At 39.4% G+C, this 27,395-nt stretch overlaps 1 protein-coding gene across 1 annotated transcript; it reads left to right on the forward strand.

Annotated features, from left to right (window-relative positions):
• The first annotated feature begins 629 nt into the window (after positions 1 to 629).
• On the forward strand, positions 630 to 24,163 carry fah (fumarylacetoacetate hydrolase (fumarylacetoacetase)). The gene is made up of 14 exons (XM_079839003.1): positions 630 to 876; positions 1,355 to 1,465; positions 1,551 to 1,672; positions 2,384 to 2,433; positions 4,546 to 4,636; positions 14,334 to 14,431; positions 15,352 to 15,404; positions 16,007 to 16,106; positions 18,344 to 18,474; positions 20,232 to 20,307; positions 20,418 to 20,464; positions 21,176 to 21,277; positions 22,783 to 22,900; positions 23,047 to 24,163. The coding sequence occupies exons 1-14, from the start codon at positions 712 to 714 to the stop codon at positions 23,121 to 23,123; spliced, it is 1,341 nt and encodes a 446-aa protein (XP_079695129.1). The 5' UTR covers positions 630 to 711; the 3' UTR covers positions 23,124 to 24,163.
• Positions 24,164 to 27,395: the final 3,232 nt, after the last annotated feature.

The following is a 27,395-nucleotide window of genomic DNA, read 5'->3' on the forward strand; positions in this document are numbered from 1 at the left end:
ATGTTTTGTCTCAAGAATCAGTGAGCTAATTCATAATTAGGTATATATATACCTAATTATGTTAAAATCAATACTTGTATTATGTAAATCATTTACAGCATCTGCAAAGCAAATATATTACAATTTGTCATTTTATTTTTTTATTTGATATATATAAAACCGCTAGACAACATTGCTTTTAGGTTTTTACACAAAAAAACATATAACTATGCTATAACTTTAAATCCTATAACTTTATGAATTGGTTTAAAAAAGAATGGGAACTGGAGATTATTTAATTGCAGAAAATTGTGAAATGACAAATTGTAATATATTTGCTTTGCAGATGCTGTAAATGGTTTACATAATACAAGTATTGATTTTCACACTTGTTTGTAGTTAATTGTAAACCTAAATTAAAAAGGAATAAAAAAAAAGACAATAGGTGGGTGTTTGTTAAGCAATTCAGTCTATCAAAAAAAAAAAACTCTGCTACGTTTTGAAACGTTAGCTGATTGGGTCTCCGCATAAAAATCGTACAAAGGAACGTTCCTACAACACTAATTATATAAAAAAAATGGGAACCATACACTGAGTTTAGGGTAACGTTCTGTGGTTGGTAAGTTTCTGCTGAGTCACGTCGAATAGACGAACTGGTCTTGATGTTGGGAGGATAGAAGGTGGCGTCTCTGATTGGCTCTCCGCTTCGACACGTGAGGCGGTAACTTTCATATGTCTCAACTGGGCATCTGGAAGAAGTTACTTGCGCTGTTGTTTACTCTGAGAAGTATTTCAGAGTACCACTGTAACTTCAAAATGTCTTTCGTAAAAGTTGAGGAGAAAAGTGACTTTTCTTATCACAACTTGCCTTACGGTGTTTTTTCCACGCCGGATAATGTAAGTACACGGTTTATTAAATCCTGAGAATGACAGTATGTTTGTTTGAACCGAAGTACTAAAGTCTTATGATGTAATGAGAGTGTGTTTAACTTGATAAAACTAAATTATGTTACTTAGAATATTATTACTTCCACTGCAATTCTGTGTGGACACAGTTGGTTTCAAGGGTCAGAGAACACATTGAAGTAAACACTCTGTCAACAAAGCTTTATTTGGCAGCATTTACAATATTGCCAAAGCATATATAGTATTTAAAGGATTAAAGTAGATAGTACAACATAATAATACCATTCATGACCATGTAAACTACAAATGGTTAGCGTTTCCACAGAAGCATAAGATGCTCTTTGGATCATGCTGTTTTTGTACTGCTGTCATACAAGCAAAAGAAAACCAAAGACATTCTGAAATTCATGCAAAAATGTTTTAGTCACAAGATCCTTTCTAACTTGTATAACATATTTGGATATAACAGACCAGGCACAGAATTGGCGTAGCCATTGGAGACCAAATTCTGGACCTTAGTGTTATCAAGCATCTTTTCAATGGACCAGCTCTTGGGCTCCACCAGGATGTTTTTGAACAGGTGAGCTTCATCAGTTTAGCTTAGTATAAAATATTATGTGTTCTTCTGTATGCTTACACTTTTTTTTTTTTTCCCTCCATCGAAGCCCACACTCAATGCATTTATGGGTCTGGGTTATGACGCTTGGAGAGAAGCAAGAAAGTGCCTCCAGATGCTTCTGGCTGCAAACGAGTCCACGCTGCGTGATGACGTCAGTTTAAGAAGCCGGTAAACTTCAACATTACTATGTCCATTCATCATTAGGACATTATTCATGTCCAGTCTATTCATTGGTGTACTTTTTGTTGCATATTACTAGGAATGCACCGTATACTACCTATAATTATAAAACAGTACACATTATGCAACATAAAACATTTTAAAGAGTAGTATGCATTTTATTCATTTATTTTAATTTTATTTATTTAATGAATTTGTTTAAATCAGGAGTTGACCTTTAGAAGAGAAACTGAATACAATTTAATTATGGCATCTTGTGAGAGTGTGTGTGTGTGTGTGTGTGTGTGTGTGTGTGTGTGTGTGTGTGTGTGTGTGTGTGTGTGTGTGTGTGTGTGTGTGTGTGTGTGTGTGTGTGTGTGTGTGTGTGTGTGTGTGTGTGTGTGTGTGTGTGTGTGTGTGTCCAGGTAAACCCTACGTAATGAGGACAAAATGTTCCCACAAAAGATGGCAATGTTCAAAATCCCTGTCCTTGTGGGGACTTTTTTTGGTCTCCGTGAGGAAAACCGCTTATAAATCATAAAGGATAATGTTTTTTTTTTTTTAAATGTAAAAAATGCAGAAGGCTTTGTGTGATGGTTAGGTTTAGTGGTGGGGTTAGTGGGAAGAATATACAGTTTGTTCAGTATAAAAAATCATTATGTCTATGGAATGTCCCCGTTAAACATGAAAACCCAACGTGCGTGATTTTGTGATCTTCAGGGCGTTTGTTCATCAGAGTTCTGCAGTGATGCATCTCCCGGCTGAGATAGGTGAGTGTGATGGCCTGTCTTATACTCAAACTTCATATTTCCATATCTTAGAACCATATTTAATCTATTCCATTTTCATCTTCATTTCATTACTAATGTTTTATTACAACACTGCTCAATTTAGATTTAAAGTCAACATTACATTTTTTTGGAACTGTTTTACTTAAATTATCTTAATATACTTCAGAATAAAACAAAATAATCATCTAGATTTGAGAGGATCATCATGACAAACCAGAATTAAGCGTGGTGGTGAAGATTTGAAATGTAAGAGGGATTTGAGATAGCCAAACCCTAAAGTTGTTTTAGAAGCAGAGCAAGTTATTAAAGACCATTTTTTAAATGAAGAATTTATAATCAACACTTTCATGTTGACTCTGAAAACAGTCTTGAACAGTCTTTGACTACTGTATGAATTGGATCGTTTAGGATGTTAGTCATAAAACTAGTGTAATTCATGGTTATGTTCCATAATGACCACTAGAGTGCACTTTTCACTAACTATAGCTGTCAGAGGCATTCAGAAACCTTAAAACCCTTTCTCATGCCAATAGAAGATTAGAGCCTTCTGTGTTGTGTGTTATTTTGGTATATGTTATGTTTACTATATAAATGTGTGTGTGTGTGTGTGTGTGTGTGTGTGTGTGTGTGTGTGTGTGTGTGTGTGTGTGTGTGTGTGTGTGTGTGTGTGTGTGTGTGTGTGTGTGTGTGTGTGTGTGTGTGTGTGTGTGTGTGTGTGTGTGTGTGTGTGTGTGTGTGTGTGTGTGTGTGTGTGTGTGTTTAATAATTATATTGATTTTCCTCAAAAATTATGATCAGGGTTTGTTGTTCTAAAACTGTAACCCCAAGTATTAACTTGTGTAGTTACATCAGCTTTAATTTTCATATATAAAATATGTATTTTTTTATTACTGTTATTTATATATTTAGCAAATATTTTTTATATATTTTTCATATATTTTATACTTGTTATGCTTAATATTCCTGTAAGAAATATAAGATTAAAGTTTTAAAGCAGTGACTTCAGGCCTGTTCACACCAAACACGATAACTCGTTTTAAAAAACATATAATAGAAGAGTCCACACCCCATCTATAACGATAATGGCACAGAAGCAAGATATCATTTGAAGCACAACAACATTTTTCCCAAATGATGATTGATAAAAATATTGACAGCCAATCAAAATTCATCCTGCTTTAAAGAGCTTGAGAATTGAAAAGCGGCAGACGACAGAACAGCAGCGCACACTTATAATAAACAGAACAATATCGGCTGCTAGTGTGGACGCTAATATAGTTATTATAGTTATTTTATAGTTATCGTTCTTGGTGTGAAGGGGCCTTTACATTGATAGAACGTTGATCAGATTCAAAATGTAACGAATAATGATGTCATTATATTATTTGAATACTGAATTATTGTGTATAATTGATTTAAGAGCACACCTAATTAATAAATAAGCTGCACATACATAGCCAAATTGAGTCCTTAAATGCAAGTTAAAGATCTAGAGAGTCTTGAAGAGAGATTAGAAATGTCTGGATTTGGCAAATGTGGAATCTTTTGTGAAAGGTAGTTTCATAATAGACATATAGTATATAAAAAAAACAACATAAAAATTTACTTGTATATTTCATTTAATGTAAAGAATTAACTTTTTGTAAATTTTGTCCTGTCATTCTGACCCTGTATTATCTTTCTTCCATGAAACTTTCTTTCTTCCCCGGAACTCTCAAATCACTTTTCCAATTACGAACCTAAAATTGTGCATGAGATTTTCGATCTACAGTGGAGGTCGTGATTATCAGTGAATAACTCAAATAAATGGAGATTTCAATCATAAATGAAAAATGTATTTTCTCACACAAAGCGATCATATGTCTTGGGGGAAAAAAGGATTGGTTATTAATAACAAAGCTTTCATTCTTGGTTGAATATATTTGCTTCAGTGTAGTGCACAGAGAAAATAACTGAATTCTAATGGATACCGCCACAGAAAAACCTGAGCAGAAATCTAGGGACGAATTGTGATTTTTCACTCCTGTCACTACATGTTTATTCCTCATTAACCCCCTCCATCATCTTTTATTCTCCCTTCTCTCCAAACAGGAGACTACACAGACTTTTACTCATCGAGAGATCATGCCACCAACGTTGGAATAATGTTCCGTGGAAAAGAAAATGCCTTGATGCCCAACTGGTATGTGACAGACCATTAATATTCCTCACCCTCTTAAATACTAACATCCGAAGCAATCGTGTTGCCGGAAACACAATCACATCATCACCGGCTCCTGCTGACTTCATATATTTTACTCATCTTTTGAGTAAGCCACCATATGCGTTCGAGTTTTAAAGACCCAGCAAAGTTCCTGTAAGTAATTCCCATAAACAGTCTCTTTATTCTTTCCCAGCGTACGCCTGTCAGGCTAAATAATGCACTTGCGCATTTTCCAGCTCGCTGTGAAAAACGTCTTTTAGCAATAACTCTTCCCTCCAAAACAGAACTCTATTACTTGTCACATTTTCACTTACAAGGCCCAGAGGGGGAGTTATTCGCCCGGAGACAGAACAAGGACTCGTGTGGAAATGGAAAGGGAAGTTTTTTGAAATTTAATTTCAGTCGCCTACCTGAAGTTGCCCTCTGCTCAGTCAATCTGTCACTGGACCTTTCCAAACACGTGTCACTTCTTCAGAAAAAAAATTTGAATTAGTCTGGAGGAAAATCTATAGTTGATTTACATTTGGTTTAAAGCTGTTGGCCCAAGCTGTGGTTTTGTGTCCTGGGTGATTTTGGAGTAGGATTTGAAGCGAAATGTTAAAGAAATAGGTCACCCAGAAGTGTAAATTCTGTCAATATTTACTCACCCTCATGTCACTCCAAATGCTGTATTTTCAGTGCAACACAAAAGGAGATTGTATTATTATCGCTCTTTTCCATATAACAAACCTTGACTGAACTCAAAGGTGTCTTTTTTCAGAAGAGGAGAAAGATATTATTCATTTATGTTGGTTTTTTGATTTTGTTGTTTCGTATTGGTCTAATACAGTGAAAAGGTTGGTTACACTTTACATTAAATTACTACTGACACCATACAATACAATAATTTGGGGTGATCATACATAAACTTTATTAAATTCAAGTATTATCCTAACTGGAAAGGTATATACATTATTTAAAAAAATAAGAATTATTTGAATTTACCTGCATTGAAAGCATATCTGAAAATAAAAAAATATATATTTTTAAAGAAGATTTTCTTTTTATAAGATTTTTATCTGGAAGCCTTAATGTGTTACAATACAGAAGGGACACGGAGAACTGATGACAGGGGTAAACAGAGTTTATTAACAGGACCAGGTTGTGAGCAGATGAGGTGAGTAACAGAAGAGGTAGTCCAATGGGATGGGAATGTCAATGGTAATACTGTACGTCTGGTTGCAGATGACACGGAGAGCAGGATGATGGAGCGATGGAGACAAGGAGCCAGGAGACAGGACGAGGAGACACTCAGGAGACTGGGAGAACAGGTAGGTAAACACAGGTGAGTCCGTAGAAGCAAATACATAAGCGTGAGCGTGTGCAAACGAGACCGGACAGTGACAGTGAATACGTGGGGCTTAAGTGCAGGTGGTGATTGCAGTGACAATGAAGTGCAGGTGCGTGTGATCAGTACTCGGGTGACAGTGAGCGTTGTGTCTGGGAGAGGGTGGAGCCTGGCGTGCTTGTGACATTACCGCCCCCCCCCCCCCTCCACGGCCATTTCCTGAGGGCCGAGGACCCAGACGCCGTGGTGGTCGACCTCTACCCCGAGGCGCCGGTCTGTCTGGACGAGAAGAGTGGAAGGTCTCAAGTAGGTTCGGGTCTAGGATGTCGAGTCTGGGTACCCATGATCGCACCTCTGGGCCGTACCCCTCCCAGTTGACGAGATACTGGAGATGACCACCACGACGCCGGGAGTCCAAGATCTCCTGGACCTGGTATGCTGTGCGTACTCTGTGCTGTGAGGGGGCTCTGGGGTAACGCCAGGCTCTGGGGAAACAGAAACAGAGGGGTGATGTGGTGTCAGGAGTGACACATGGAATGTGGGGTGAATCCGGTACTGAGGTGGGAGTTGGAGTTTATACGTGACGGGGTTGATCTGCTGCAGGATGGTGAAGGGGCCAACGAATCTGGGACTCAACTTCTTGCACTGCAGACGCAGTCTGATGTCCCGGGTTGACAGCCAGACCTTCTGCCCAACCTGGAACGTGGGAGCCTCTCTATTATTACTGCCATAGCCAATTGCAAAATTGCATTTGAATAAGATAATCTGACGTTGTTATTACCGAGAGAGCTTTGCACTTAAGTTGCCTAGATCCAGGCATAAATTGGTTTTGATTTAAAGACATTCACGGCCTATCATCTGCGCGTTGAACTGCAATTATCAGAGCCAGCTGATCTCACTCAGCAACGAATAGGTTCTATTTAACGAGCGTTCCATAGCTGGCGCGGAAGCGTCAGCGGAAGCGTTCAGCCCGCGTTTCAGCCTCCGCGTGTGAAGACCGACGCGGGTAAAGACATCTGTATTCGACTCTTCCTCTGCGCGACTCCTCCGAGGCAGGGATTCCGATAAGGCACCAAGCTATCTCCTTCTTCTCCCTTCATCTTTTTTTCCTTCCTCTCTCTAACCATGTGCGTCCACTCCATCCCCGATATCTCGCAACCACGACCCACTATTACACGTAGACGTAGACGGCACCGTAACACTGCTAATCTACTTCCTGTTCCCTCCTCCTCTAATGCCCCTCCGTCTCTTTCTTTTTCTGTGGGGCTATGGAATTGTCAGTCAGCTGTCAATAAAGCTGACTTCATTCCTGCCTTTGCCACTCAATCCACTCTCAAAATCCTGGCCTTGACTGAGACCTGGATCCGTCCAGAAGACTCAGCAACACCTGCTGCTCTCTCTAATAACTTCTCTTTCTCCCACACCCCTCGCCAGACTGGGAGGGGAGGGGGCACGGGTCTTCTCATTTCTAACAATTGGAAATACTCATCTCACACAGCTTTTTGCAAAAACAACACATTTGAATATCATGCTATAACGCTTGCAACTCCCACTAAAATACATATTGTAGTCATTTACCGCCCCCCAGGTCCACTGACCACCTTTGTTGATGAGCTAGATGTTCTGCTGTCCTCATTTCCAGAGGATGGCTGCCCACTCATAGTACTCGGCGACTTCAACATTCACCTGGACAAATCCTATGCCTCAGATTTCCACACCCTCCTAGCTTCATTCGACCTCAAACGCCTCATCACTTCACATACTCACAAATCTGGTAACCAGCTGGACCTCATTTACACACGCAACTGCTCTACAGACAATATCTTGGTCAAACCTCTACACATCTCGGATCACTTTTTCATCACATTTAATCTTCAACTTACTACTCACACACCACCAGTTCCTCCACCAGTTACTTTCAGACGAAACCTACGCTCACTCTCTCCTTCTCATCTTTCCTCTGCTGTCTCTTCCTCCCTTCCCTCATCCACACAATTCTCTTCTATGGATGTTAACACTGCAACTGACACTCTATGCTCCACTTTAACTTCATGTCTAGACAATATCTGCCCTCTTTCTTTTAGGCCAGCACGAGCTACTCCCTCTAACCCTTGGTTATCTGATGTTATTCGTGAACACCGGACGATACTCAGGGCAGCAGAGAGGAAATGGCATAAATCAAATCACCCATCTGATCTAGCTAAGTATCAGTCTTTGCTCTCATCCTTCTCGAATGAAGTACACGCAGCTAAATCTTCTTATTTCCAAAACAAAATCAGCAGCACTTCAAACTCACGCACACTATTCAGAACATTCAACTCTCTGCTCTGTCCTCCTCCACCACCTCCCACCACCTCCCTATCTCCAGACGACTTTGCACAATTCTTCACAAACAAAACAACAACTATTAGCAATCAGTTCTCACCCCCACACACTGTGGATTTTAGATCTGCCACTTCCACGACCGAACATACTCTCTCCTCATTTTCCACACTCACTGAGGCCGAAGTATCTAAACTTCTCCTCTCCAGCCATCCTACCACCTGTCCTCTCGATCCCATTCCCTCACACCTCCTTCAAGCCATCTCTCCTACTCTCCTTCCTGCACTCACACACATCATCAACACATCGCTCTGCACTGGCACTTTCCCTACCACTTTCAAGCAGGCTTGGGTAACTCCACTGCTTAAGAAACCCACTTTAAACGCATCACTCATAGATAACTACAGACCTGTCTCTCTCCTGCCATTCATAGCAAAAACTCTTGAACGAGTTGTTTTCAACCAGGTTTCATCCTTCCTCTCACAGAATAATCAGCTGGACACTAACCAATCCGGTTTCAAAAGGGGCCACTCCACAGAGACTGCATTACTGTTGGTCACCGAAGCCCTGCGGATAGCTAAAGCTGAGTCCAAATCATCAGTCCTTGTCCTCCTTGATCTATCTGCTGCCTTTGACACGGTAAATCATCAAATTCTTCTGTCCACCCTCTCATCACTGGGCATCACAGGGACTCCGCTCCTTTGGTTTGAATCTTATCTCACAGGTAGGTCCTTCAAGGTTGCCTGGAGAGGAGAGGAATCCCAAGCCCATCAACTGACCACGGGGGTTCCTCAGGGCTCAGTGCTTGGACCTCTCCTTTTCTCCAATTACACTACTTCATTAGGTCCCATCATACAGGCACATGGCTTCTCATATCACTGCTATGCCGATGACACTCAGCTCTAGCTTTCATTCCAACCAGACGACCCCACAGTAGCTGCACGAATCTCCAGCTGTCTGGCTGACATCTCGGCATGGATGAGTAAAAATCACCTACAGCTCAACCTGGCAAAGACTGAGTTCCTCATCTGTCCCGCCAGTCCCACTATGCAACATGACTTCACCATCCAGCTAGGTACATCCCTGATCTCCCCTTCAAAATCACTCAGAAATCTTGGAGTTACATTTGATGACCAGTTGTCCTTCAGAGAACACATTGCTAAGACAGCTCGCTCGTGCAGGTTTGCGCTCTACAACATCAGGAAGATCAGACCGTTCCTAACAGAACACGCAACACAGCTTCTTGTCCAGGCCCTGGTTATTTCTAGACTTGACTACTGCAATGCGCTTCTGGCTGGACTCCCCTCTTGTGCTATCCAAACACTTCGAATGATCCAGAATGCAGCGGCACGTCTGGTCTTCAACGAGCCCAAAAGGACCCACGTCACACCACTCTTCATCTCACTGCACTGGCTACCACTCGCTGCTCGCATCAAGTTTAAGGCGCTGACGCTCGCCTACAGAGCCACCACGCACTCAGCTCCTGCATACTTTGACTCGATTCTACGACTCCACACCCCCACCAGAAGCCTTCGTTCAGCTAAGGAGCGAAGGCTTGTGGTACCTTCACAGAGAGGCAAAAAATCCCTTTCCAGAATATTTTCATTCAACGTTCCCTGCTGGTGGAACGATTTGCCCACCGCCATCCGAAATGCTGATTCATTGACAACATTCAAAAGTCAACTAAAAACTCATCTCTTCCGTGAGCACTTAACCTCTTAAAAAAAAAAAACAACTTTCCTTTCCTCTTTTCCTCCTCTTTCCCTCCCTACTCTAGCCTGTACTACACTGAGAAATGTACACGGACTAAGTATTTCAGGCACCTGTTGCGCTCACTCGACTCTTCACGACCAATCGCTTATTGTACCCCCAAGTTGTAAGTCGCTTTGGATAAAAGCGTCTGCTAAATGCATAAATGTAAATGCATAAATGAAGGCTGTCATCCTGCGTCTGCAAAGGGCCTGCTGAAATTGATGATGAGCCGAGTCCCAGACCCTCTCACTCTCCCGGAACCAGTGACCAGTGAGAGGAAAGGGGTACATGAACTTGACGGTTATGTTGTTGAGTGCTCTGTAGTCTATGCAGGGCCGCAAGCCTCCGTCCTTCTTAGCCACGAAGAAAAAACTCGAAGCAGTAGGGGAAGTAGATGGACGGATGTAACCTTGCTCCAGCGCCTCCTTGATGTAATCCTCCATGGCCTTCTCCTCCGGGAGTGAGAGGGGATAGATCTTTCCTTTGGGCATTGGTTCACCGGGCAGCAGATCGATGGCACAGTCCCATGGCCGATGGGGAGGCAGCTTGGAAGCCCGTTGGGGACAGAAGACGTCGCTGAAGGGGGCGTAGCAGGAAGGAACATCCACCGAACGTCTCTCTACTGGACTCTCGATGGACGTGGCGTAGACTGAGAGATCTTGGGGATAAGGAGAGGGACGTACCGGTGGAGATGGGAAGTAGTCCAGGAAACCGCTGTCGCCCCACTTCAGGACTTCTCCTGTCTTCCAGGAGATGACTGGGTTGTGCTGCTCTAACCATGGGCACCCTAAAATGATGTCAGCGGTGGATTCCTCCAGAACCAGCAGATGTAGATGCTCCATATGGAGGATTCCCACTTGAACTCCGATAGGGCCCATGGAGTAACTAACCTGTCTCCGACTGAGGGGTTTCCTGGTTATCGATTGGATCTGGTAGATGGTCGGAGTAGCAGACGTGCGGAGCTTGAGCTGGCGGCAGAGGGTGCCCGAGATGAAGTTCCCGGCTGACCCAGAGTCGAGGAGGGCAGTAACTGGAAGGGAGATAACAGCTGCAGTAAGGTTTACAGTAGTGGTGAGTGGTTTCATCTTATTAAGGGAAGGAATGATTGCACTCACCATGGGACGTGGAGGACGGACTGGGCAATCGGAGATGTAATGCCCAGGAAGACCACAGTATAAGCAGTGATTCTGGGTCAGCCGTCTCTGCCGCTCAGCCGCTGTCAGACAAGAATTTCCCAGTTGCATAACTTCGTGGGCTGGTTCTGGAGGGCTGACACCATCTGGTCGGCGGAGGAAAGGAGAAAATGTCGGCTGGCCCTGGTGTTCTTCGATACACGACTGCATACGAGTGGCAAAGCGAATGGAGAGTTGGATGAAACGTTCAAGCCCGATGGTGTCCTCGTATGCAGCGAGATGCAGCCACACCCGAGGATCCAGACCCTGTCGGTAGGTCGTGATCAGGGATTGCTCGTTCCACCCACTGGCAGCAGCGAGGGTCCGAAACTGGAGGGCATACTCATTTACAGATAATGTACCTTGTTTCAAGTGGTAGAGTTGTACACCGATCGACGAATCCAAAGACGGTTTTCCAAAGACCTCCTTGAAGTGTGCGATGAAACCGGAAAGGGTCTGGATAACAGGACTGTCGTTGGACCACAGTGATTACGCCCATCGGAGTGCTTTACCAGATGGCTGCGACGTGATGAATGCCACCTTGGCGCGATCGTGTGGGTACAGGTGCGGCTGCATCTCCAGGACCAGCGAACATTGAAGCAGGAATCCGTTGCAATCCTCCGCCGAACCAGAGAAGGGCACCGATCTGGCCATGGGACTGGCGCACTCGGGGGGCGAGGAAGCAGTGGTGTTGTTTCCGGAAGAGCTCGCTGGTGAAGGTGCAGGTAGGCTGGAGGGAAGAGCTCGCCGAACAGCGTCGACGAGCTCCTTGAAGGGATCCGGGGTGCTCATCCTGGTTCTGTGCGGTGTTGGTCCGGTCTTCTGTTACAATACAGAAAGGACATGGAGAACTGATGACAGGGGTAAACAGAGTTTGTTAACAGGACCAGGTTGTGAGCAGATGAGGTGAGTAACAGAAGAGGTAGTCCAATGGAATGGGAATGTCAATGGTAATACTGGACGTCTCGTTGCAGATGACACGGAGAGCAGGATGATGGAGCGTTGTGTCTGGGAGAGGGTGGAGCCTGGCGTGCTTGTGACAAAATGCATAGGAAATGAATGTGCCTTTCCCTGATTTTTTTGTTGTTGCTAAGAATGTATATTTATATAAAATGTGTGTAATAAAAATAAAAGGCATAGAGGAAGATTTACAGTAAACCGCTGATATTTATTAAACTTGCATAAATCATAATGCATAAAAAAACGCTGAAAACTACACAAAACTGGGCAGTTGTTCTAGCTAACTCTTAGCTCTTTTCCATTAAACAGATTATTTTACTTTCACAACTAGGGCTGGGTATCGATTCAGATGTTCCGATTCGATTTCGATTCGCAAGCTCTAAAATCGATTCGATTTCGATTCTCGATTCAATTTCGATTCAACTCAATGAAAATAGATTAATACAAATACTATATTTATAAAAAAGAACAGTGAACAAGTTTACAAGTGGGTAATTAAAAAGAAATTAAGAGCCACAAACCTGTATATTAAAATCTTTTTATTTTAGGTACACTTTGGTAGGCCTACATTAAAACCGAACCCATCTCTATATTTCAAATGCATACAATTATGTTAAATACAATACAATTTTGTTTTTATGGATATTTTGAAACACTTATTCTAAAACATAAAAAGGATATTGGATGATTTTCAGCAATTTTCAGTAAAGGACAAGCATTTCTTGCGATTTAGCCGACCGTCATTCAGACTCTGTCCGTTTTTATGAAGGCTTTTTCCTCAAGGGGCATCTGTGCTTTGATTCGTGCCCCGGATGATGCATTATATTTTGTCACTATCTCTGTTATTTGCTTGCCTTCCTTAGATGCAATTGCCATTCGATTTTATCTTTGCGACAAGCATATATGCGTTACCGGGCAGGATCGACTGGAACCCCCCGGGACGGAACCACGACGCGCTGGCTTGCTTATAGTGCTTATAGTGGGGGGGACGGATCGAACAAGACCAGTTGAAACTTTAACCGGCTATATCTCGGAAATGCGCCGGCGAACCGTCTGTAACTCGGGTTGATCGTAGTGCCTGACGAGGCCTTTCGAGGATCGAGGTCGTAACCGGGAATGGGTTCTTTCTTTGCGGGGCGCGCCGCTCGGTCATCTCTCCGCCGGGGGATGAGACGGAGCTCCCGGTGTCCGAGCCTCCCTCTGCAACGCTCGTTACTTTTCATACACGAGAAGCACATTCATACCTGGACACAAGTAACTTAGTTGCCATGGTAATTAACAATACCTTAATGTGCGACTTATGTGGACTAACTTTTATTTGAAGAAATCTGTTTATAATATAGGCTAAGCTATTAGGTTTGAATTATTGGTCCTGCGCTGTCTATTAACGGTTGATTTGAATATGTCTATATGGCTAACAACATATGTGCTTAAGTGAACGCTCAAGTTTAATACATTGATCATAATGCAAGACAAGCGTTCGCATGTATGTGATATATTTTTAGCGGTTGTGTGCTCGGCTGCTCTGGTGTTGCAACGTCTGGGTGATGTGATGTCTCATCAAATAGTTCAGCAGATTTGTAGCATTTCACCTCAGCATTACAAACGTCAACGCACCGGAAGCCGCCATTTAAGCACTGAATATATGAATGACAGGCGCGTACATACATGCGCTCCTTTGTAACATCGCGCAAGGCCAATAAGAGGATGACATCTAGTGGAGAAGACTAGTAATTAGATTTACGTTAATTTTATGTTCAATGTTTGTGAAATAAATATGGGGAAAAAATCGATTCTTGGCCTTTGAGAATCGATTTTGAATCGACCACATTTTAAAAAACGATTTAATCGAAAAATCGATTTTTTTTTTTGTGCCCAGCCCTATTCACAACCTATAGATGAGAGAGGTGTTGCTAGTCACATGCTGAAATTAGATAGTTTTATGATAAAGAGAAAGACTTTTTTGGAAAATGTCTCAGTGTTTTTTTGTTTGTTTTTGTCCATACACTGAAAGTCAACATTCTTCATAATATCTTCTTTTGTGTTCTGGACAGCGAAGAAAGTCTTGTAATGGAACAAAAGAAAGAAAGTTAGAAAGTTATATGTTGTATTAAATGGAATGACATATGTTTCTGTCCTGTAGGCTGAGACTGCCAGTGGGGTATCATGGGAGAGCTTCCTCTGTGGTGGTCTCTGGAACACCAATCAGAAGACCTCATGGACAGATGAGACCAGACGCAGGTAAACAAAAGACGTTGGACAAACCGTGGACTTGTTAACAGAAGTTTTTTCAGCTGTAAAGTAGTTTAGAATTTATACAATTAAAAATAAAATGCATGGTTTCTGTTTGCTTGCGCTTAATTAAAAATGCCATTTAAAAATGTTCACAATGGAAAAAAATCGAAATAATCCTAAGTTACCCAGCTAACAAGGAACGTTTTCAGAACTTTGGCTAACGTTCTGGCAAGATTCTCTCAAGAGTTATGAAAAAACATGATTCCAGATTCATGTTATCTGGTCTGTAATAATGTTCTCAATTTAAAACATTAGCACAAAAACAATTTTTATATAATGTACATGAAACATTTTTTTCTGAAATGTATTCAGAGTTGGTAGTTGGACGTTCATCTGGCATTTTTTTTTTAAAAATGTTTCTATTTGCTTCAGAATGTTTAGAGAACATTCAAAAGTAACATTCCCATGTTACTTTGCAGAACATTCTTAGAAAAAAATAGTTAGCTGGGGAAACTAAATATTTAATTGCAAATTGAAGTGTTCTCTGTTTGAGTAACGTGTTGTGTATTAACATACAGCACAGTCAGCACATTAACAAAACACAATACATGCATTTTTTATTTGAGTCAGACATCATAGCAATGATTAATGGCATCATGTTTTATAAAGAACCTCTATGTGGTGTGCGATGATTGGGCTGTTTTGATGTATTTATTTGCGTTAAATGATTGCCTTCATTGGTCAGCAAACCCGCACCGTTCATTATTACAGCCTCACTTGAGAACTGATCTGACATGTGTTCAAGTGAGAACTATAAATTTGAGGTAAATTCAGTCTGTAATGAACTCTGCTGAGATATACATCAAAACTGCTGTAAATCTGTTTGTTTCATATATCAACTATATTTCTCTGTCTTTCTCTTTCAGTTCAGCCACCCATCTTTGGACCTAGCAAACAGCTGGATATAGAGTTAGAGATGGTGAGTTAATGTTTTATGTAATATAGTTTATTAGTTGGACTTGTTATCATAAGTTGTTGCTGATTCAGTCCTGCTGATTCAATGATGTAAGGAACTAAGAGTATAGATCTCATTCCTTCCCCATTGTTCATATAAACAAGGTACATAATCTCTGGAGAAATTAGTCTTTACAATCAATGCACTTTGAGTGGAAATGTTCTCTAAATTGCACTCAATTTGTTACTTTCTCCTTGCATTTATCAATATTTTGCAGCTGATGTTCGATATACAGTATATCTCAATATTTATGTATTTGCTCTAAAATGGCTAAAAAGGGTGTGTTTTTGGGGCGTAACATGCAATAAACCAATCAGAGCCCTTAAATATAGTCTACAGTGGCTTTTCCATAATTAAAATGTATTAATGTCATATATTTGTGTCACTTTGCCTCTGAAACCAGAATATCTGTTTAGGTTTCATAATGATCTGAGGATCTTGGTAATTAAAGTCACAAATGATTTGCTTACTGCTTCAGGACAATCTGTCATCAATATTTTTTGTGCATGTGGTACAATATCTCATGCAAGTTTTGAGAAAGATGAATTGGGATGTTTGTCTTTCAGGCATTCTTTGTGGGAAAAGGGAACAATCTTGGAGAGCCCATCCCAGTGGAGAAAGCTCACGAGCACATCTTCGGCATGGTGCTTATGAACGACTGGAGTGGTGAGAACCTGCAAGATGTTGTCTTCTGCAATACATATTCTCCCAAATCATCTTATATGATGTTATACAAGCTTAAAGTGACCCTTTTATGCTTTTTCCGATATTAACTTTGATGTAGTGTGTAATATAGCTGTTTGTGAATGTAAAAGGTCTGCAAAGTTTCAGAGATTAAAGTGCACAATAAATTGAGTTAAATTCTCCCAAAAGAAATAACCACTTCTGAATTGCCTGAAAGAAGTCGGCAGTAATTCCAGTCTTTCTTCCTGCACAAACCTACGAAGGTTTGTAACAAATTAGCTTAATGCCAGCCTATGGTTTTAATCGGATGCCCTCGAACAACATCTACTTTGACCCACCCTCAAACACTGTATTTGTTGCTGAAGCCACTGTTCATGTTGTTGACATGTTGAAAAGATGCTGTTTTCTGCTCTGGAAGGATGAGGACTCGCACTCAAATTGATACGGTAAAACAAACGCCATCGTTTCTCTCTGTATTGCAGTGTATCAGAAAAGCAACTTTCTTAGCAGTGTATTCTAAGAAAGCCTCCTTACACCGTGTCTAGGACGCGAGCGGCACGATGCGATGCAACAGAAGACAATGTAACCCATTGTAATCAGTGAATTTGTCTACACTGGATGCGCCCATTGCAAAGCATTTGTCCTCCATATCAGTAGGTCATAAATAGAATGAGGCATCAGTCTACTTTCGTGTTGCGTCGCAATGTCCAAGAAACAGGCAAACGGGGCAATCCAGGTAACACGCAGAAGATCAGAACCAAAGGACAGGAAACCCAAATACAAGCGCTCAGAAATACAGTGGTAACACCAACAAGAATTCGCAAAGTGAGAGTGAACACACAGGGCTTATATAGGCAAGAATTAAAGGGTTAGTTCACCAAATTTTTTTAATTTTGTCATGAATTACTCACCGTCGTGTAGTTCCACATTTGTTAGACGTTCGTTCATCTTCGGAACACAAATTAAGATATTTTTAATGAAATCCGAGAGGTTTCTGTGTCTCCATAGAGATTTGATTCAACTTGCACATTCAAGACCCAGAACGGTAGGAAAGACATCATTAAAGTAATTCATGTGACTCCAGTGGTTTAACATCAATTTTATGAAGTGCTTTGTTTGCGTTAACAACATAATTTATCACTTTATTTACAAAAATAATATTATCCAAAACATGTTCACGCAACAATGTCAGCTCTCGTGAACACAAAATGCATGCGTCATGGGTGAACGGCCATTTAGTGAACGTGCGTATATAATAATATATAATATTTCTGTAAAAAAAAAGTTTTTTTTTTTTTGTGCAAACAAAGCACTCTCGTTGCAAATTAAACATTTATTTTGCACGTGTATTAGTGCATTTTTAATGACAGTCTTAGACAGTCCAGATTTTACTTTATATTCAGTATTTCTTTTCTCTCTTTCTCCTTCCTCAGTTATTCCTCACCAGCAGCGAGTCCCAGTTTTCATTCCTTAGAAATGCTGCATGTCTTCAAGTGAGATTCTGTCAGAATTATGCAGAGGGTAGATATATGGATTTTATATGAGTACAGCTCAGAATGTCTTTTGCGATTTGGAACAGATACCAGAAACTGTCTGTGTACATGCAGAGCAATGGCATCTTGATGGTGCGTATTAGTGTCTCTTTGGCATCTGTTCTGCGTAAGGCCATGAAAAATACTCTGATGCATCAATCTGGATGGGATTTCTAGGCTGTATCAATTTCAGATATATGAATGGATTTGAAATGCAATGAATAAATAAAGAAAGGAGACGGGTAAAGAATATCAGTGTGGCGGCAGACTTTATGAAAGCTTGTGGGTTATAAATTCAAAAATCTCACTCAATGTAATCAAATTTATTTGTCTGGACAAAAGCTTTGTAAGACTTACTTTGCCAAGAAATTTTGGGTTGTAAAATGAAATTAAATTGCACTGTAATGCATTATGGTGAAATGGCAGAAATTATGCTGCTGCCAATTATTCCTTAAACGAATCAAGTCTGGTTTTAGAGAGTTTATCACTAAGATAAGGCTGCAAATGCATCTAGTTGCTCAGGACACATACATTTAAGATGTTTTCAGCCAGATAAAGGCACCACATTATATTTGTGCATTTTTTGGAGAAAGTTTGAGTGGTGTTTTCCCTGCAAACATCACTGCCTCAATGCCACAGTTTGTATAGGTTGCTTGTTGTAATGTCTTTTTCTCTCTGATGTTTTAGCTCGGGATATCCAGGCTTGGGAATACGTTCCATTAGGTCCATTCCTGGGCAAGAATTTTGGGACCACCATCTCACCCTGGGTTGTTCCGATGGAAGCACTGATGCCCTTTGTTGAGTCCAATCCTGTCCAGGTAAATTGGGTTAATTCTAAGTGTAAGAGTATACATATTTTGATAATGAAATTACACTATAAATTCAGACAGTCATTTGTCAAAATGAGTTAAAAATAATTCTGCGTGCATGCACAATACATTGGCAATTGATGTAAGAAGACTTGATTTTTTATTTTTAGGTTTTGGCCAAGATTTGAATACATATGTATAATATAGGCCATACCATCAACATAATTGTCATATAAATGCTGCTCTTTTGAACCTTCTATTCATCCAAGAATCCTGAAACAAATGTATCACAGTGTCCACAAATATATTAAGCAGCACAACTATTTTCAACATTGATAACAATAAGAAATGTTTCTTTAGCAGAAACTCATCATATTAGAATGATTTCTGGATCATGTGACACTGAAGATATATTTTAAAATATATTAGAATAGAAAACAGTTCATCTTCGGAGCATAAATTAAGATATTTTTAATGTAATCCGAGAGCTTTCTGTCTCTCCATAGCGATCCGATTCAACTTGCACATTCAAGACCCAGAACGGTAGGAAAGACATCATTAAAATAATGAATGTGACTCCAGTGGTTTAACATCAATTTTATGAAGTGCTTTGTTTGCGCAAAAAAACATAATTTATCAGTTTATTTACAAAAATAATATTATCCAAAGCATGTTCACGCAACAAAGTCAGCTCTGGTGAACACGAAAAATGCATGTGTCATGGGTGAACGGTCATTTAGTGAACGTGCGTTGCAGATCAATATTTCTGTAAATAAAGTGGTATCAGCACAACTATTTTCAACATTGATAACAATAAGAAATGTTTCTTTAGCAGAAACTCATCATATTACAATGATTTCTGGATCATGTGACACTGAAGATATATTTTTAAATATATTAGAATAGAAAACAGTTATTTTAAATTGTAATATTATTTCACAATATTTTGATCAAATAAATAGTCTCGATGAACATAAAAGACTTCTTTCAAAAATGAAAACCTTTTCAAAAAGCCTTATAAGTGATTGATTTGGATCTCTCTACATAGGCAGCAGCTCTGTTTCACACAAACAGCCCTTCTTCATGCAAAACGAATGGGTGTCTTTTAAAGGCAGCATAATTGTTCCTACCTTTGGCGGAAGCCCTTTGGGCACATGCTTGTGTTGCCTTTGAAATGCTGCCTACATAGGCTATGGACAAAGTACCCGATTAGCACCTCAGGAAGGGCCATTGCAAACCCATTATCTTTAAAAATGATGGGCATAGTTTGAAATTATTCAACTTTACAGCTCTGTGGAACGGACAAGTCATCATCACAGACGGCAGAGTGCAGACTTTGCATATAAGCGGGAAATGAGACGTGCTAAAGGCCGTTCTTTGAGTTACTACTTTCCTCTTTCAGTATAAAACCCAACTACTATGAGCGAATGAGGCAAAAACACATCTTTTTGCATTAATTTGTTAGATCAGTGATTCTCAATCGGTGGGTCAGAACCCAAAAATGGCTTGCAGGTCTGTTCTGATGTTTATTTTCTAATGATGTTCTTTTTAGGAGTTCAACATGGACTTTTTAACTGCAAATATTTAACTAAGCATGTAGTTGCATCATCTACAAGCAGGGCTGTCTGGACCAAGCAAACCAGACGAACCTTGACATCTTGATGCAAATATTGAATTCAGATGTGTCTCCATATACTGGCCAAGATGTAAACTTAATGTTTGGTGGGATTTTCCTAATTTGTTTTTACTTTTTTAAATAATTTTAGGAACCTGTGCCTCTTCCATACTTGCGTCACGATGACCCTTACATGTTCAATATCAACCTCTTTGTCGCTGTGAAAGGTGTGTGTCAGCATCTGTAACATCTGTCTGTCATTGTGCATCTATTGCACGTGTGACACTTTTTACTTTTAAGTCTTGTTTTCATCCTTATGCATTTCTCATCTGTCCAGGTGAGGGGATGCAAGAGGCCGCCACCATTTGCAAGTCTAATTTTAAGGTAAGAGATTGTTTTGCATTGACACATTGCTGTTTTAAAGAGTAACAAACTCATACAGACAACTCTTACTGTATCCATTTGATTATACATGAATTTCCCTGGGAAAACTCAAGCACAAGCCAGATATGCAAAAAAATGCATAGAGGAATTGCATAAGGCAATGACAAACATACTGCTCAAACATTCAGTCTGGCCAACATATTGTAAGCCTGTTGTTTTGCTGGGACAAGAAACAACAAATTACTGACAATCTGGGTCAGAAAATATTTTAGCATTTTTATTTGATCACCCTTTGAACCCAAAAGAGATTATTTTTATACCAACTGGAATTGTTTTTGGTGTCTTTTTCTTTCCATAAATACATCTGTGTATGTGTAGTTTTGCATCTGTTTGCCTAGCCATAAATTGGCCCGTGCAAGATTTGCAACTTTGCGCCATTACCTGATTTGCATAACTCCATTAGTGAATCAGGCACTAAAACAACACTGGCTGTGCTGGGCAAATAAACAAAGCAATTCATTCTTAGTGAACCCCCCCTCTATCTCTCAGCGCCTACTCTGTGTTGGGCTCCTTGTGTTATTGGTTCTGGGAAAAACCCATTCCATTGCAGCAGACAGAAGAGATTATGCCATCCTTTCACATACAGAGAAAGACATTTTCGCTATTTGTAATAGACACCAGTTGCTTGTAACGTGTTGTGTGTCTTCATAGTATATGTACTGGTCCATGAAACAGCAGCTGGCACACCACACAGTCAACGGCTGCAACGTCAGAGCGGGCGACCTGCTGGCATCTGGCACCATCAGTGGACCGGTACGCGTGTGTGTGCGAGCATGTCATTGATATAGAATATATTAAAGAAACAGTTCGCTCGAAAAAGAAAATTCTGCCGTCTCATGATGGGCCTAAAGAAACGCATATGTTCTGAGACCTTAAAATAAAAAAAATAATTTAAAAAAATTGTTAATTCAAGTAGAATTCAAGTTTTATTTCAATCTGTTAAATTATTAAATGTAAATAATAATTATTATTAATAATTTTAAATATACAAAAAAAAATGATGTAACTACACTGGAAGCCACATTTACATTTTTATTTTATTTCAATCTGTTAAATTAATCGATTGTATAACAATTACCTTAAATTATTTTTAATAATTTTAAATATACAAAGAATTATTTGGAAGTCACGTTCATATTTTAATTTTATTTAAATCTGCTAAATTAGTAAATCAAATAATAATTAACTTGAATTATTACATTTAACTATAATCATTAATAAAATATACAAAAAATAAATAATTTAAGTTACTTCACTGGAGACAACAATATATTTGAATCTGTTAAATTCAGTAAATAATATAATAATTAACTTTAATTATTAAATGTAAGTATATTTATTATTAATAATAATAATAAATAATTAATTTTAATAACTACACTGGAAGCCAGCTTTAATTTCAATCTGTTAAATTATTTTTAAAAAATGCAAATTCTGTCATTAATTACTCACCCTCATGTCGTTCTATACCCATAAGACCTTCGTTCATCTTCAGAACACGGATTAAGATCATTTTCATGAAATCCGGAGCTTTCTGATTGAATCCATATGCAGCAACATCATTGCAACTTTCAAGGCCCAGAAAAGTAGTAAAGACATAGTTAAAATAGTCCATGTGACTACAGTGGTTAAACCTTGATGTTATGAATAATATCATGATTAAAAATAAACACTAAATCTGTGTTAGTCTCCTATGCTGTTGACGTAGTAAATACAGTGCAGCTTTTCCAGGTTCTACATCAGAGCACCGGCTCACCATTGGTCGACGCTGTTCACGTGAGCACCACAACGCATACGTGATGCTGACACAGGAACTTGCCAATAATGGGGCGGCGTTCTGCCGTAGAACCTGGAAGTACTGCACTGTATTTACTACGTCAACAGCATAGGAGATTAACACAGACGAGAAGAAGTTGTTGAATAAAGTCATTATTTTTGTTTTGTTTTTGCGCACAGAAATTTGTGTTCCGATGAATGAAGGTCTTACAGGTTTGGAATGACATGAGGGTGAATAATTTGACTGAATTTTCATTTTTGAGTGAACTAACCCTTTAAATTCTGTTAATAATGTAATAATTACTATTATTTAAATGCTTCTATAATTATTACAATAAAATATTATTTAAATTAAATGTAACATTTATTATTATTATTAAAAAATGTCACTTGTTTGTTTTCTGTAAAGAAAAAAGCTAACTAGCATATATCTACATGGAGCTCTATTATATAGTACTGACACTGTGTTTGTGTGCATGAAGGATCCAGAGAGTTTTGGCTCAATGCTGGAGCTCTCATGGAGGGGATCCAAGACTATTGACCTTGGCAATGGAGAGACAAGGACCTTTTTGAAGGATGGAGACAAAGTCACACTCTCAGGTGGGCTTTTAGAGTCTGTGTGTGCATGTTTGAGTGTTTTTGTTGCATTGTTTTTACTTGTTGGTGAGTTGGAGTGCTATAAGTTAATAGAAATGTGGTCCCTATTGCTCTTTGCTAAAGCATATGAATGAACTCTCTCTGTGCAGGTTATTGTGAGGGCAGCGGCTATAGAGTGGGATTCGGTCTGTGTGAAGGGAAGATTCTTCCTGCTCTGCAACAGTGACGCACCTCTCTGTCTCTCCCTCCCTCCTGTAAGCCAGACAAAACACATGGCATCTACAGTATTATTCATCCTCTTATCATTCATAACCTGTTAAAAACCTAAAGGTCTTTAGGACTTTTAAAAACAACGTGAAACTCTTTTTACACCTGTAATCTGGTGAATTTCTGGGTGAAACCAGATTCATTAAGAAAAACTGCAGGATGAGGCTTGATTTCATCCATCGGAACCGATTGGATTGTGAAAAGTCGGTGTTAGAGCTGCACGATTAATCGTTAAAAGATTGCGATCTCGAATCAAACACCCACGCTATCGTATTCATAAATGTCAACGATTCGGCAATATATCTAATAAACCTTTGACAAGTATGATCACGATTATAGTTCGGATATAAACACTGATGTCTACAGTAGCGATCAAAATGGAGTAAATCACCTTGTGAAACTTGATGCTGCTAATAAAGATTGCATCAATTACATTGTTAAAACAGTAGCTGGCGACAAGTGACTATGGGGAAAAAATGCAAATGTCATTGAATCATTCATTCAAGAGATTCGTTCAAAAATTCTGATTCATAATGAAACAAGGGAAGTCTTTATGAGCGAGTCATTGAATCATTAATTCAAACCGATTAAACAAATTTATTCAAATTAAATCTATTTTCAAATAGACTGTTTTGTTTAGTTGTCCATTCAGAATCGTTGGAGAATCATGATCTCTAGTGATTCTCAATTTATCTAGAATCGTGCAGCTCTAGTAGGTGTTAAATGTCACAATAAAGGAGCTGAAATGTAAAATGATCAAATATTTTCTTCAGATAACCTTTGTGAACGTGAGAAAATGATGGAAAAGCAGCCTTCATGGGCTTCCATATGTTTGAAAACAGTCATCATAGCAATTCAGCTAGTTTCTGTAGAAATGACGCACAAAATGGTTTATTCTGTGTTATTGAAAAATTATTCAATAAAGTTACTGATTCCTTTTAAAATGTCTTAAGTCATGCTTTTATCTTGTAACAATGTCCATAAAACATGCATGTTGCTGAGCTAATGACTCAATACACTAAAATGCATTGCACCACACAAATACTTGGAAAAATACTCAATTTTGAATGACTAATAATTCATTTTTTTTACTTTCTTTGTATTGAGTGAATGAATATATTTATAAGCATTTCTCTTGCTTCATCTCTTTTTTTTTTGCACTGCAGTGGACTGTGGCATTGACTTCTTTGCAGAGGATGCAGAATGTTTTGCAAAGAAGGCAAAAAACAGACTTTGTTAGCAGAATTCTATTATAACATAATGTTTATTGTTGTTGCTAACTCCATAACATATTAAATACTACCTTAAACTCTAGGATTCTACCAGCCTTGTTCTACTAGGAGTTACAGGGCCTGGCTGTCAGAAACTGTCAACAGGTACAGTAAAAATGCTCTTAAAGTGAGAGATTGACTGACAGGTCGCTGCTTGAGCCTTTTGTCCTTTTGGCTACGATCAGCACAGCATTAATGAGTCTTAAAGCTTTTGACTGAAGTGAATGTTTCTGTAATTACTGATGGAGCAGACCTGATGTGTGTATCGATGAATGATGCTCTAAAACTCACACTGTCAAATATTACCTGGAAGATTTAACTGTAAATATTGGTTCTGTAAAAGGGGGCACTGTTTTTTTCACTATTGCTCATATTTCAGGTTAGTCATCTGAAAGAAGATTTCTGTGAATTGTAACACATTTAACACCTTTTTTTAAATTAGTGAATTTTTATTTATTTAATTTTATCTTATTTAACATATTTATCATTTTACAACCCAATTCTTTCTAGAAATGTAACTTTTTCCATAGTACTACCTTTTTTTCTCCCAAATTTTTGACATGTACTATGGCGCTACGATGTCTGTTGGACTTTTATTTAATTTTACATGTAATATGGTGCTACTATGTTTTTGGACATGTACTATGACAGTATCATATTTTTATTTGCCATTTTACTACCATCTTTTTTCTGGACATGTACCTGTACCATGGTACTACTTTTATTACATGTACCATGATACAATTATGTATCTTTGGATGTGCGCCATAGCAATACCATGGTTTTGGGACATAAACTATGGTATTCACTGAATTATCTTTTGGTATTTTTAAGTATTTATGGTAATAATATCTGAAGCCATGGTATCACCACAGTAAGGGCAGGTGCTGCTAGCGCTGCTCTGAGCCACATTTAAACTGACAAACTAAAAAATAAAACACAATATGCTTGTTATAAATAATTGTTACAGACCCTTTCATTAGGACTTCCTCTGCAATGAATTATTTCTGTTGTGTTCTCACGACCTGCTAACAGATGGAGCTGAGCGTTTGGAGCCGTGCTGCTGGAGATCACGAGGGCCTGTCTGTGAGTCATTGAGACATGGGAGGTCAGAAGGTCTGTAATTCTGTGCTGGCATCCACGACTTTTTCAGTGTAAGTGTGAATGTGTGTTGGTTGGAGACGAGATGGAGCAATCTCCGTTTCACTCTTACTGTGCGTCTCTCCCCCTCTGTGATCAGACTTTTATCAATGTGTCTTGGTGGCCTCACAGATGCACTTTAGTGCTTTGACCTTTCGCTTACTGAAGGAGAGGCTGGTGATAAATCTCTGAAAACAGTGTGTCCTGTATACTACCAATAAGACTGTGCTACTGACTATACAAGTCGTTGTTTAGTTTTTTTTGGCGCCAATAATATTATTGACGCTTTATAATATTAATATTGAACCACTGTACTCACATGGACTGATTTAAATATGTTATTAGTACATTAATGGATCTTGAGAGTGTAAATGTCATTGCTGCCTATGTAGGCCTCACTGAGCCTTCAGATTTCAACAAGAATATCTTCATTTGTGTTCCGAAGATGAACGGAGGTCTTGCGGGTGTGGAACGGCATGAGGGCGAGTAATTTTTGGCTGAACTAACCCTTTCATTTAATTACAGTTACTTCCGATGTAATTCCATTAAATACTCTATAGACTAACAATTCTATGTAAAACAAATGTAATGTAACCTTCTCCCTTTAAAAAGTTCAAGTTCAAGAATAATTTATGCAATTTTATATTATTTATTTGAAAGAATTAAAAGAGTTTCACGTCTATCTTTGTATTGTTCAACTGGTCGAAGTTGATATGGGATTTAGAAAATAAGTAGGTAGTGGTTTGTAATCTAATTACACTGTTGAAGATGTAATTTTTAGAGAAACTTACCAAACACTGTGCATAAATTATGTTTGGAGATTCATGTTTTAAATATAACAGTTTTAATGTTGAAATATTAATTGATTGAAAAAAATGAAATATAGGCTAATTTTTAAATATTAATCTAAAACTAGGGAACTCAATTTATTTCTACTATCTCGGTTTAATATTCAGGGAGGGGGAGGAGTGTTTGGAAACAGTATTTAATTTGTTGCCACTAGTGTGACTGTGTGTGTTTGCTGCTTCTGGAGCTGCTCAGATGGTTGAGCTCACTATTGTGACATTATAGTGGAGATTCCGTTCTGGCAGCTCTAAACTGCAGCTCTGACTCTGGTTTGCTGTTGGTGTGTTAGGAGTGAATAGATCGAAAGACTTTCGAGACTTTCTGCAGATATCAAATATTGAATTTACTTGCAGCATTCGGTGTCCATAATGGCGCTGTTTAGCAGTGTATTGAGGCAACTATTTGAGCGTTTTGCTCACTTCTTGCTCAGAAGGGAGACACCTCAGGAAACTTCCAGAGCAGTGTGAGGCCTTAGACTACACTGCCAATGACAAGAAGTGCAGGAAGAGACGCCGCAAGGTACCTGAGAAGTACCCGCTCGGAGAGAGAGGAGACATGCATAGTCTGGAAAAGTTGATGGAGGGAGGAAGTGAGCTTAGAGGAGCTGGAGAAAAGAAAAGGAAGAAGAGAAAACTGAAGGAGCGAAAGATCACAGAGCCAACGCCACTTCTTGTGAAGGTCAAACCTCTGCATACTACAGTCAGATCTTCCTTCTTAAAGCCAGTAGAGGGAGATCTACCAATGCTTCCAAGTGTCTCCGGACACCTCACTCTACCAGCCGCTCACTTCAAACCCCTGCCGCCAGTGACAAAACCTGTGCATCGTCAGAAACCAGATCCAGCACCTGAGGATGTGTTATCCCTTCCATGTTCTCCACTTCAAGTGGATCCTCCATGTCTCGATGAAGATGTTTCCTTCCAATGCTCTTCATCCCAAGTGCTTCCATTGGTGGTTCCTCCATGCCCCACTCCAGC

The sequence above is a fragment of the Gobio gobio genome (genome assembly GCF_949357685.1).
Source record: "Gobio gobio genome assembly, chromosome: 2".
NCBI classification, from domain to species: Eukaryota; Metazoa; Chordata; class Actinopteri; order Cypriniformes; family Gobionidae; genus Gobio; species Gobio gobio.